Source organism: Oncorhynchus nerka, linkage group LG22, assembly GCF_034236695.1.
Source record: "Oncorhynchus nerka isolate Pitt River linkage group LG22, Oner_Uvic_2.0, whole genome shotgun sequence".
Lineage (NCBI taxonomy): Eukaryota > Metazoa > Chordata > Actinopteri > Salmoniformes > Salmonidae > Oncorhynchus > Oncorhynchus nerka.
The window spans coordinates 53,963,736-53,977,944 of NC_088417.1; the positions used below are offsets into that span (position 1 = coordinate 53,963,736).

The following is a 14,209-nucleotide window of genomic DNA, read 5'->3' on the forward strand; positions in this document are numbered from 1 at the left end:
CAGCCCTGTCTGTTGCAACCCTGACCAGTCTGGCACCATCGGCCACCCCATGACATCTCAGTCCCCAGCCTCTTCCTCTTCCCCCCTCCTTCCCCCTTCTCCCTTCCGACCGACTGGTCACTGTGCCTGTGTGGCGCACTAAGTCCGCCTCCCTGCTAATGGAGATCAGCGGTCTAACTGAATGAGCGAGAGAGGGGCTGTAGTCACTCTTCTACCAGAGAGCAACAGGTACCTCAGAGAGAGAGAAGGAAAAGGGGAAAGCATGTGACAGCGTGAGAGAGGACAAACAGAGACCGAGACCGCAGCAAGTGGAAAGATTTCAAGAGAGCTTTTCTTTTGGTCACCCTGCTTCTTCCCATTGATTCATCTGCTATCTGGCTGTAACCAGTTACCTGGACTTACCAGAGTGGAAGAGAGGGACAAGGAAAGAGGAAAGAAGCAAGGAGACAGAGGAACTGGAGTGTCTTGAGTGGTAAGTAAGGAAGTAAATGACGTAAAGCAGTCAGGGCTGAGGGCTTAGCTGTCCCAGGGCACGGTGTTGGCGCCTTTCTTCAGGCATTAGTTACCCAAATCCTCTTACGGCTTGCTCGCCGCTCAGCCAGCTCAAGCCCACTGCATGCTCTCTCCGTACCAGGCCTTAAAGGGGACCATTTATACTCTGACTTAGAGAAACAGAACGTGACTCTTTCTGTGCTGTGTGTGTGTGGTGGTTGGGAGTGTATGTTCTTGCCAGAACGTGTGTTCAAGTAGATTTGTACTTTTTTTATTAAATCAAGTTGGTAAAATATGATTAAATGACCCTAGTAAAGAATAAACTGGTAGGATTGTGAGTGAGAATGAGAAAAGGCGTTTGACGTTGGTGCTTTGAGGTATCTAAATTCTAGATTTCCTTGTGTATGTTGTTTTTTAACCTCTACAGATCTGTGTCTCTAAACCGGGACGGTTGTTGCTAATGTGCACCAATGTGACTAGAATAACGTTGTAAACAACAGCCAACTTTCCGGGATATAGACATGTCTTATATGGGCAGAAAGCTTAAATGATTTTTTATCTAACTGCAGTGTCAAATTTACAGTAGCTATTACAGTGAAAACATACCATGCTATTGTTTGAGGAGAGTGCACAACAACAAAACACTTATCACAGAAACTGGTTTGATACATTCACCTCTGAATGTCAATAATGTACTTACATTCAGTAATCTTGCTCTTATTTGTCATCCTGAGGGTCCCAGAGATCAATTGTAGCATAGTTTTGTTTGATAAAATCCATTTGTATATTCTTCTTGTGGAAGAATGGTATCGCAACCCTCCAATAGAGTTCCAGACACTTGTAGAATCTATACCAAGGTGCATTGAAGCTCATGGTGGCCCTACTTGCTATTAAGACCTGTTCGTGTTTCCTTTATTTGTGGATTATGTGCCTGAAAAAGGGACATGTACTGAGACGTCTAATTTGACAGAAATTTGTTAGTGGGACAGGTTTTAAGGTCCTGCTCTCTGGTTCTTCCAATGATTTCTGCATCATGAAATGTTCGATTAGGATCAATGCTCCCTCTAATTTCAGGAATGCTGAGCGCAAACTTCCACATTGTGAAAAATCTGTGCAACTTCCAGCACGCATTAACTGAGGCGATACGTAAACTGAGGCGATAAGTAAAACATTAACTGAGGCAATAAACATTAACGTAAACATTAACTGAGGCGATAAATAACATTTTTAACAGTGACCAAGTAAGCTACTGTGGCTATTCGATCATAATGTAAGCCTACCAGAGTGCCCTACCATCAAAAACAATGGAGAAAATGCATCCCATAACATTTTAAACATGCTGTTCTATCATTCAGCCTATAGTAGCAGCCAATGTGTGGTGTTCAGTGTAGGCATACATGACACTTAAAAAAAATGCAGGGTTTGACATTAACCTGCTGATCCACTTGTCCTTCAGTCAAGGAGGTGACTGAAAATGTTGTGATGCTTGATGCAAGAAACCACTTTACAAAATACAATGCATTATTATTCACATACCATTATTACAGAGAATCAGACAAATTATGCTACCCTCTGCCAATTGGCTACTTAGTTTATTCCAGCCAGTCTCAAAATACAACACTGCCCCTTTAAGAAAAGAAAAACCTTGTTATCTGACTCACTTTTCAAAGATGTTCAGAAACGTTTTGTGTTCTTTTTGGAAGCAATCACTCCCGTATTGCCGACTACAAATTATCTATATTCGGGCTAATAGCTCACTAACTAGCAAAGGATATGAACAAAATGTGCCCACGTGGCTACATGCAGGTCTCGCTTTGATCTCAAAACAAGCACATCTACTCACTACCGTTTATGCTGGAAACACAGTCCAGTTCAAAGTAAATGGCACAGATCCATACAGTGCATTCAGAAAGTATATAGAGCTCTTAACTTTTCCACATTTTGTTACATTAAAACCTTATTCTAAAATGGATTAAATAGTTTTCCCCCTCATCAATTTACACACAATACCCCATAATGACTTTTTAATTTTAATTTTTGCAAATGTATGTATATATATATATATATATATATATATATAAATATCACACTTATATAAGTATTTAGACCCTTCACACAGTACTTTGTTGAAGCACCTTTGACAGCGATAACAGCCTTGAGTCTTCTTGGGTATGATGCTACAAGCTTGGCACACCTGTATTTGGGGAGTTTTCCCCATTCCTCTCTGCAGATCATCTCAAGCTCTGTCAGGTTGGATGGGGAGCGTTGCTGCATAGCTATTTTCAGGTCTCTCCAGAGATGTTTGCTCCGGTTCAAGTCCGAGCTCTGGCTGGGCCACTCAAGGACATTCAGAGATTTGTACCGAAGCCACTCCTGCATTGTCTTGGCTGTGTGTGTAGGGTCGTTGTCCTGTTGGAAGGTGAACCGTTGCCATAGTCTGAGGTCCTGAGCGCCCTGGAGTAGGTTTTCATCAAGGATCTCTCTGTACTTTGCTCCGTTCATCTTTCCCTCGATCCTGACTAGTCTCCCAGTTCCTGCTTCTGATTAAACATCCCCACAGCCTGATGCTGCCATCACCATGCTTCACCGTTGGGATGATGCCAGGTTTCCTCCAGACGTGACGCTTGGCATTCAGACCAAAGAGTTCAATCTTGGTTTCATCAGACCAGAGTCCTTTAGGTGCCTTTTGGCAAACTTCAAGCGGGCCGTCATGTGGCTTCCGTCTGGCAACTCTTCCATAAAGGCCTGATTGGTGGAGTGCTGCAGAGATGGTCTCTCTGGGCTAATAATTCTTCAGTCGCAGGGGAGCTGTGCCACAGTCTAGGGGCTACTGAATGCCTGCGCACGCATGCAGCTTAGAGGGAACATTGATTACGATGGTATTTGTTTTTGTTGTTGAACCGTTTCTGGATTGCATTTACTATAACTGGCCCCTGGATAAAGAACTAAGACGGCAACTACACCAGGGCTTTCCTCCTATTCATGGACTAGAGGGTTACTAAGGTTGGAACCAGGCCTCTTTGACTATGTCAGAGACCGTCACAATATTACAGTATAAATCTAAACAAAACCACTACTTTTAACATTTTGTGATCCTTCCTTCCTCGATAGATTCAGGACAGATTCAGTGAGTTTAAAACAGCTATTTTAAACAATTTGAAACAGCTAGCTTGGTCTTAGGTCCATAAGATTCAGCAGTTTCACTGAACAATGTGGGCTAAATCAACAAAGCCACATTTGTTCCACTTAGTCATAATCATGTAGCTTTTTCAACGGCATCCCAGTTTGGTTAGTTTTCCTGTACTCTGACATGGGAAGGGCATTCTGCCCAACTACCGTCACTGAGTGTGTCCAAAATTAGTTAGGTGCTAGGTTGGAACAAAAGCCTTCATAACCACATCCATAGTCCTCCAGAACCAGGGTTGTTGGCCACTGGGTTAATAAATATGGCAGAAAAAACATCCGTCCTCCAAGAAGAATAGATTGAGTTCCTATTGCGGATGGCTATTGAATTCTTTCATATCGGCAAGGGTAGAGGTTAGGCCACTGCATTGACTAATACCTTATGGAAAAGGGGAAAATAGGAAAAGGTCACGGAGCTACAACAACAGCCTGTAACAAGACATAGGAAGATATAATCGTCGATGAGCCCGAAATGGCTAATGCTAGCGCAAATAAGATCGCAGCAGCAAAAGAACCCTCATTTCGTGAGGTGATGAAGGAGGAATTGCACGAGGCGCTCAAAGGCTTGCAAGAGGAACTTCGAGAAGATGTAAGAAAATAACTATATGAGTTCAAGAAGGACATTAACCAGAAACTGGAAGAAAACTAATTAGAACTTCACAGCATATCTCCAAGAATGGGAGACGCAGAACAGCGCATTGGGGAAACAGACGCATGGATCTCCGCAGTCAAAGAAATACTTGAACAGTCACTGAAAAGCCAACACGCACTACAGACAAAAGTGACAGAACTCGAAGGTTTCTCACGTCGAAACAACGTTAGACTTTATAACGTAGTAGAGGACGCAGAAAAAGACTCTATGGCCAACTTCGTGGAGGGTCTATTCATGGGCATACTTGAAGACGACACTGACCTGGGAATCGAGAGTGCACACCGAGCTCTGGCCTCAAAACCCCCCAGCAGCACCCCACCAAGATCCATAGTAGTATGGTTCCTAAAATTCTCAGTCAAAGAGAAAGTCTTACATGCAACCTGGAAAAAGCCTGTTAACTTCCAAGGCCAACGAGTGTTCTTTGATCATGACAACGCGGGAGAGATACTGAAAAGAAGGAAATAATAGACCCCCATTAAGAAAGCACTTAAAGAGAAGGATATTCACTTCCAAACACCATACCCGGTATTTCTGGAAAATGGCCCGGTTACATACGAGCATGCAGACGAGGCAGCTCCTGAAGGGACCTGAAGTCAAGGGGCTTCCCAGTGGAGTATACCGCCAGGAGAAAGGCGACATCACCAGCGGAGAGACTCGAACAAGCTCTCCCATGGATCGTTGTCGACAAGCAGGGTCACGGAGAAAGAGGGAAACCATCTCGGCGAGAGGACGTTCACATCCGAGAGAGACTCAGGCATTTCCAACGGGAAGATGTAAGACACTGAATCGGATTTAACAGAATTAATAGTTACCGCGAGCTGTTAAGACTGGGTTGTTACGGTTGACATTGCAATAGGTAACATTTTTACCCTATTTTCCCCCAATGCTGAACAAGGGTGAGTTGCCAAAAGCATGTGTTCTTTACGAACACACTAAGTAGTGTCACGTTAATAACATATATATTAGCTAAGGATTAATGACACATTGACAACTGGGCGACAGAAGGGCATATCAAGGGGAGGATTATGACTATCTTTAGAGTACATCTGGATGGAAGTACTGCTCCTCACACCACACATGCCAAGACAGAGCCTCTTATCCAGCACCACAAGGGACCAATCTGGCAACCCATTCCAGCATGTGCCCAAATGTGAAGCTTTCACCCTCCAACAACAGGGTCAGGCACAGACAGCTGCTGGGTGTCACAAAGCACTTCCTCTCCTATTTGTAAAATAATATCTGAGCCCATATTCATTCAGATGATCTCTTTCACTTATCTCGTCCTTCACATTCCGTAGAAATGAAAAAGGGTAGAGCCTAGGGAAAGGAGCAAGGTACTGAAATGGACCCAGGCCATGCCGCCTGTGCCCACTGTAGGTGGCTATGGAGCCAAAATGGCTACCATAAATACAGACGTAAACAAAGGCTTTTATCCCAAGGCAGCCTATGATTCAGCAGTCAATATTAAATGATTGTTTGTATAAGCACTGAGATTAGCCCCAGGAATCTGATTAGTCCCTTAAAGGCCTGACCCTACCCCAACCTCTAGACTTCTTACCTCCTCCTCGTTTCATCCCCTCTTTTCCTCCTGCCCTCGCTCCCCTGACTACGTTACCAGCTGAGCCACATGGCTAAGGCATGACACTGTGCTTAACCCAGATGCAACTGCGACACTAATAACAAGCGTAAAGATGTCCAATGAAATTGTTCCCTGTACGAGGACGATTATTTGCACTGGTATTACACAAGAGCAAGATGTGACATTCTTGTATATAAGTACCTGTATAGACTTCCAAAGCAAAGCAGTGCGACACAAACAACAACAGAGTTACACATGGAATAAACAAACATACAGTCAATAATACAATAGGAAAAAAAGTCTATATACAGTGTGTGCAAATGAGGTAGGATAAGGGAGGTAAGGCAATAAATAGGCCATGGTGGCAAAATAATTACAATATAGCAATTAAACACATGTACCATACCTGTACAGGTCATGGTAATTACGCGTACAGTTGAAGTCTGATGTTTACATACACTTTAGCCAAACACATTTAAACTCAGTTTTTCACAATTCCTGACATTTAATCAGAGTAAAAAATCCCTGTCTTAGGTAAGTTAAGATAACCACTTTATTTTAAGTAGTAGTAGAGTATTTTATAATAGTAGAGAGAATGATTCATTTCAGCTTTTATTACTTTCAACACATGCCCAGTGGGTCAGAAGTTTACATACACTCAATTAGTATTTGGTAGCATTGCCTTTAAATGGTTTAACTTGTGTCAAACGTTTTGGGTAGCCTCCCACAAGCTTCCCACAATAAGTTGGGTGAATGTTGGCCCATTCCTCCTGACAGAGCTGATGTAATTGAGTCAGGTTTGTAGGCCTCCTTGCTCGCACACTCTTTTTCAGTTCTGCCGACAATTTTTTTTTAGGCTTGAGGTCAGGGCTTTGTGGTGGCCACTCCAATACCTTGACTTTGTTGTCCTTAAGCCATTTTGCACAACTGTGGAAGTATGCTTGGGGTCATTGTCCATTTGGAAGACCCATTTGCGACCAAGCTTTAACTTCCTGACTGATGTCTTGAGATGTTGCTTCAATATATCCACATGATTTTCCTTTCTCATGGTGTGATCTATTTTGTGAAGTGCACCAGTACCTCCTGCAGCAAAGCACCCCCACAACATGATGCTGCCACCCCAGTGCTTCACGGTTGGGATGGAGTTCTTCGGCTTGCAAGCATCCCTCTTTTCCTCCAAATATAACGATGGTCATTATGGCCAAACGGTTCTATTTCTGGTTCATCAGACCAGAGGCCATTTCTCCAAAAAGTAAGATATTTGTCCTCATGTGCAGTTGTAAACCATAGCCTGGCTTTTTTATGGCGGATTCTTCTTTGCTGAGCTGCCTTTCAGGTTATGTTGATATAGGACTCGTGTTACTGTGAGTATAGATACTTTGGACCAGTTTTCTCCAGCATCTTCACAAGGTCTTTTGCTGTTGTTCTGGGATTGATTTGCACTTTTCGCACCAAAGTACGTTCGCCTCTAGGAGACAGAACGCGTCTTCTTCCTGAGCGGTATGACGGCTGCGTGGTCCCATGGTGTTTATACTTGCATACTATTGTTTGTACAGATGAACGTGGTACCTTCAGGCATTTAAAAATTGCTCCCAAGGATGAACTAAACTTGTGGAGGTCTACCATTTATTTTCTGAGGTCTTGGCTGATTTCTTTAGATTTTCCCATGATGTCAAGCAAAGAGACACCGAGTTTGAAGGTAGGCCTTGAAATACATCCACAGGTACACCTCCAAATGACTCAAATTATGTAAATTAGCCTATCAGAAGCTTCTAAAGCCATGACATAATTTTCTGGAATTTTCCAAGCTGTTTAAAGGCAGAGTCAACTTTGTGTATGTAAACTTCTGACCCACTGGAATTGTGATACAGTGAATTATAAGTGAAATAATCTCTCTGTAAACAATTGTTTGAAAAATGTCTTGTGTCATGCACAAAGTAGATGTCCTAACCGACTTGCCAAAACTATAGTTTGTTAACAAGAAATTTGTGGAGTGGTTGAAAAACAAGTTTAAATGACTCCAACCTAAGTGCATGTAAACGTCCGACTTCAACTGCATGTGAATGGTGCCTAACGGCACAGTTGCTTCAATGCAATTTTAGACACACATACATCATGTATCTTTAATGTAAATGTTTTCATGTATTTTAAAGGGGGTTTCGTTATGAGCTGTATAGATAGACACCACCCTGGTCTCCCGAACAGCAGCAACTGACACTTGAAATGACATGACCAGAATGCCCAGGGTCCAAAGTTGAAGCGTCTCAGAGTAGGTGTGATGATCTGGTACAGGATCTGTATCTACAAAGCATCTTAGAGTAAAAGTGCTGATCTAAGATCAGTTTAGCATTTTATATCATCATGATTAATATTATATGTACAGATCCTAGATAGCCACTCCTACTCTGAGAACCTTTATGAATACAGGCCCAAAGCTACTGTGCTGTCTGACAGCCAAATACAGTCATCTCACTCTGTCTCTTTATTCATGAGCCTTTTGAGTGTCGATGTGTCTCTAGCCTGGTCCCAGATCTGTTTGTACTTGCCATGCCAACACACATTAGGACGAGGCTAATGTGTCTCTACATTGAATACTAAAGTAAACACTTGCATTCAGCTGCCTCCTATTTATTTATAACTATTTGCATTGACTATACAGTGAAGGACAGGTTTTAAATTGTGATTGCTTGAAATGTATCCCATTTTGGACAATCCACTGCATGTAGATTGGCGTGTTTGTTAATTATTTCTTAGTGGGTGCGTCATTCCTTCTTTGTTAGAACTATAATAACCACAATTGGAGGAAGTCCGTACTACTACTAGGTTCTTTGAAAGGTTAGTCAACGTCTTTGGTGTGTGTGTGTTAGTCAGGTGACAGGTCTGAGTTATGCTCACTGGGGTCAGAGAGAGAGGGAGTCTTTTCATTCAGACAACTAACTGTAGTCATGGAGATCTGAAATAATAGCTGCCTGATTAAGCTTTCTCAGCCAGAGCCTAATTTCATTAGACGGTTTACTTGTGGATTACAATCATGGTGTGTGTTTGTTTGGCTGTGCGTGTGTGAGATCAGGGAACTGGTTTTCGTTCCGATTCTATTGCCTTCTCCATGATGTGCACTTGTTCACTCGTTCACATGGACTTAAAGGTCACAGGTGTAAGATATATGGTGGGAACTCCCTTGTGCCCGTGGAGGCAACAGTGTAGAATTCTAGCAACCAGGAAATGGCAAAGTGATTTCCACTAGATAACATAGCCACAAAGTAAGAACAGCTTTCCCATTTTGAAAACAGATGCCGCTCTGGCAGGAGAAGTGAATAGGCAAATATCACAGCCAATCATAACACTGGTGGGTAAATACTACTGTGAAACACTGTCATTCCACTGTTACTGCATATATGTTATGGATATTTTCTGAAATTACATTGCAAAAAATAAACAATTCCTGTGTTGCACATTTAAACAATACTAGTTATAGGCTATGTGTTATGACATGTTTTATCTTGGCTGTGACTTGGTCATAGCCACGATGCGAAGCCATGATAAAAATGTCATAACACATGGACTTGAGTGTTTTAATGCTTTTATACAATGGGTTACCAGCATTTAAAAGAAAGATTATTTCCTAAACCATACATTTAAAAAAAGAAATGTGATGATACTTTCAAACACTGTGCAAGTGCAATTTCAGATGTTCTATGGTCGTTAGTTCTATTCGTCTTGACTGCCATGTAAAGCAAAACTATCCAAGCGCTGTGGTTAATCGTTCCAGTGCTTTGCAGGTTGCTATGACAAAGAAAATGGATGCTATGGAGGCTCTTCCCATCTTGCTTGCTAGCCAACTACAGCTAACACGATCACTTCAGACTGATGCTGGAAAGACAGCAAACTAGCTGCATTTAATTTTACCAGTTTTTCTATTGACATTTCTTTGTATATATCCGTAAAAATTATGCTGATTCATGATTTCGATTGGCTAAGAAAAGCTGCCTGTCTGTCTCGTCCTGACTTCTGACACGTTCATTATAATGGGAAACAATGTTGCAAATGTCAGAGATAATGTCTAGATGCTTTTTACAGTGGAGATCAAGTTTACAAATTGGCAGATGAGACAGTGGATCTGTAAGAGTAGTAGCAGTAGTAGTGTGTTGCTAGGTAACGATGTAAACAATGCCACTTTTTATGTGGCCATGTGTATGTTGTATAGTATATCATGGGCAGGATAGACTAACAATTGAATTCCTAACCACCCGTTGTATGAAATGCTTTTAATAAGGAGCGAACGAGTGCACATTTAAAAGAAGGGAAATGAATCGGACCAGAGCACAGGTCCGAAAGCCCCTGTGCAATGGATGATCAGTCCAGAAGAAAACTGCAGAAGTCATAGCCTGAAATGGCACCCTATTCCCTATTTAGTGCACTACCTCAATGGCTATGGCTATAAGTAATTCACTATCTCGGAATATGGTGCCATGCAATTTCAGACAGCCATACCACCCGAGCCACGGCTTGTTCACCCTGTTACCTTCCAGAAGGCGAGGTCAGCACAGATGCATCAAAGCTAGGACCGAGAGACTGAAAATCAGCTTCTATCTCAAGGCCATCAGACTGTTAAATAGCCATCACTAGCCGGCTACCACCCGGTTACTCATTCCTGCACCTTAGAGGCTACTGCTCTACAGTATATACATAGACATGGAATCACTGGTCACTTTAATAATGGAACACTAGTCACTTTAATAATGTTTACATACTGCTTTACTCATTTTATATGTATATACTGTATTATATTCTACTGTATTTTAGTCAATGCCACGCCAACATTGCCGTCCTAATATTTATATATTTCTTAACTCCATTCTTTTACTTTAGATTTGTGTGTATTGTTGTGATTTGTTAGATATTACTGCACTGTTGGAGCTAGAAACACAAGCATTTCGCTACATGCGCAACAACATCTGCTAAACATGGTTATGTGACCAATACGGTTTGATTTGATAGCCATACTACATATTATATCCAATGACAACTGCTTTGTGGACATTTTAATTCATGTAGAGTCATGTCTTTAATCTTGCAATGTAATGGAGGGTCTGACAACAAGCATATGTGTGTACCCTCGCTCTCCGTGGGCAGAAAGGTTTATCGTTTTATACACATGAATTCCAATTGATTAAAGTGGTATTCCTCTAACCATAGACAGTGTGGGGTCTATTCCACCAATCACCACAGGACAATAGACTAGCCATCTATCCCGTGAGAACCACAGTATAGAGAGAACCCTGTGTTGAATATTTACCATTAGTTAGACTGTGCCAGTGGTCAACACAACTGCGTATGGACTACATATGCCCCCCAGCAGTGGTAGTTCAAATCCCCTCTGGGCCAGTTTCTACGTGTGCATATATCCTGTAGGTCTGATATGCATGTCTATAATTTTTTTTTCTATTCCAGGAGCCTCACATGGTGACTTCTAATGTCCTGGAATAAACCGGAAGCTGAACCATGGTCATTCTGCATCAGGTACAGAGTAGAATTCTTTATTTCTCACTCGTTCTCTCTTTCAAACATACGCACACTCACACACGCACACACACACACACACACACACACACACACACACACACACACACACACACACACACACACCCTGTGGACGACCTTTGCAGGTGAGACTTCATTTAAATGCTAAAAGGATAGGGGCTATGTTGTGTTATCAGCTGGCCCACCAGAGGACACAGTGAGATCTGTTGTGACACGTTAAAATACCAAACATAGCATGAGCTAACAGGCATCCTCAGTCTCCCATCATTAGTCAGACAGGGTTTGTGGAACTTTAAACATCACTTTATCCAGGTTTTTTAAAGGGATAGTTCATCGATTACATTTTTTGTTTGACAAAAATAAAGTTGAACAAAAATAAAGTGTGGATTGCTGTCACTTGTTGTCCATAGACTGCTTTCAAGGTAAGGATACAAATATTAAAATATGTCAAATCTCTGAACTATCCTGAGTAGGCTACCTCAATGTCAAGAGCCTAGCCATGAATCATGCATCTCATGCCCTCAGTAAGACATCTGTGATGTCCAGACAGAGGGATGGTGACATGGACGTTTCACCTCAATTTGATTTTGCAATGCAATATTTTATGTTTTTTAGTGCTAATGGCATCTTTTTCTAGCAAAGCTGGTAACCAGGTTTTGGGGAGTCAAAGTAATTCTTAAAGCAATGCACATTTGGTTTCATTTACTCAATGAAACTTTGTTTGCAATGATAGAAAAGAGATGAGATAGACATGTTTTGGTGTAGAGCAAAACGAATGTTTTTGACAAAATGAATGGTGCTTTCTTGATTGATTCGGTACTAAATGTGTTGTTGTTTTCCGGTTCATTGGATCTACATGTGGTTGGGTGGTTTGTGAGAGATGGAATAACAGCACGGTCAGTGTGTGTCCAGCATGTTAAAACAGAACAACAGTAAATAAAGTCGTCACCCACCCACAATGCCTCCTTTGCCCAATTGAGATATTGCGTGTTACTAACACATTTCTGTTAATCGCCTTGGGCCGATCAGGGTTATTTTGTAAATGCCAGATCTCTATGGTATCATTCACCCAAATGTTGTCAAAATCAGGCCGGTGCTGTCTGAGATATCATATGTCACTAACATACTAACGAACGGAGACAGATCCACAGTCCCCTCTTCGATTTCAATGTGGGGGACAATAAAAACAACATGGCAGCTTAACACTAAAATGTGACCAAACCCATTCTCTGACTGGGGCTGATTTCCTAATCTCACCTTGATCGACAGCAGGGATTTATAGTAGGCTGCTCAACCTAGCCCTCTTATAAGGTTCTGTTTATCTGTTTACTTTGCCTCCCAAACATTGAAGTAATCACTGATTTGGCACGGGAGGTTTGTGGCATAGGCCTTGCTTTCACCAATCATAATTTAGAGTTGTGATAACAAGGACTGAAGGAGGGAAGGATGCATTTTCAAAATATTCAAACCTTCTCGAAACAGCCCCACCTCCTCCTAGCAACAAGTGATATGTTACATCACTTCCTATAAAGTCTGCATTTGGACGAGGCTAAGCCTACAGCAACCTAATTTCCCTTATTGAAAATTGGCAGTCTTCAAATTAGCCAACGTATTTCATGCAGAACAATACGCAAGTCTAAAACATACTTTATTTTATTTGGATTGAACTTCTTGGTTATTTTCGGAAGTGCACAGAAAATAGCTTTGATGTAATAAAAATACTATTGTGTCAGGAGGGAATATGAGGTGCATTGACTCTGTACCGGTACCCCCCTGTATATAGTCTCCACATTGACTCTGTACCGGTACCCCCCTGTATATAGTCTCCACATTGGCTCTGTACCGGTACCCCCCTGTATATAGCCTACACATTGACTCTGTACCGGTACCCCCCCTGTATATAGTCTCCACATTGACTGTGTACCTGTATATAGTCTCCACATTGTACCCCCCTGTATATAGACTCTACCCACATATAGTCTCCACATTGACTCTGTACCATTGGTACCCCCTGTATATAGTCTCCACATTGACTGTATATGCCTACACATTGACTCGGTACCCCCTGTGTATAGTCTCCACATTGACTGTATATAGCCTACACATTGACTCTGTACCGGTACCCCCCCTGTATATAGTCTCCACATTGACTGTGTACTGGTACCCCCCCTGTATATAGTCTCACTATTGTTATTTTACTGCTGTTCTTTAATTACTTGTTACTACTATTTCTTATTCTTATCCATATTTTTTTTAAGCTGCATTGTTGGTTAGGGGGCTCGTAAGTAAGCATTTCACTGTAAGGTCTACAGCTGTTGTATTCGGCGCATGTGACTAATACAATTTGATTTGATGAAGTGTGATATTGCTCCACTCTTGTGACCTTAGACTTTTGAGTCTGTTGGCAGAGTGAGATGTTACTAGTGGATTTTATTATATAACTATTGTAATAACTATATAACTATTGTAATAACTATATAACTATTGTAATGTAATCACATTCTCATCAAGTATGTACTTCAGTAAATACGAACAAATGTGTTTTGAAATGCATTTTAAATTTGAAAGTATATTGACGACAAGTCCAGGGTGTAACGTGGGGATTAAAAAAACGTGAAAATCACATCCTGGAACAGAGCTAGACCCACCCCTATTAGACAATATATTGAAATCATGTTCTTAACATATTGGAATGGCAAATGTAATGTATTCAGCTCTCGAAAAGATCTAGCAGATTCCATTGCTGAATGAGTTTTCTGAGA

At 41.6% G+C, this 14,209-nt stretch overlaps 1 protein-coding gene across 1 annotated transcript in view; it reads left to right on the top strand.

The window, feature by feature from the left end:
- The first annotated feature begins 225 nt into the window (after positions 1-225).
- The window catches only part of LOC115105344 (unconventional myosin-VIIa-like), a 75,269-nt gene continuing 61,285 nt past the window's right edge, over positions 226-14,209 (top strand). The window contains exons 1-2 of the mRNA XM_029627276.2: positions 226-472; positions 11,358-11,426. Of these exons, the coding sequence (XP_029483136.2) occupies positions 11,409-11,426 (18 nt within the window). The 5' untranslated portion in view covers positions 226-472; positions 11,358-11,408. The remainder of the gene's footprint in view (positions 473-11,357; positions 11,427-14,209) is intronic.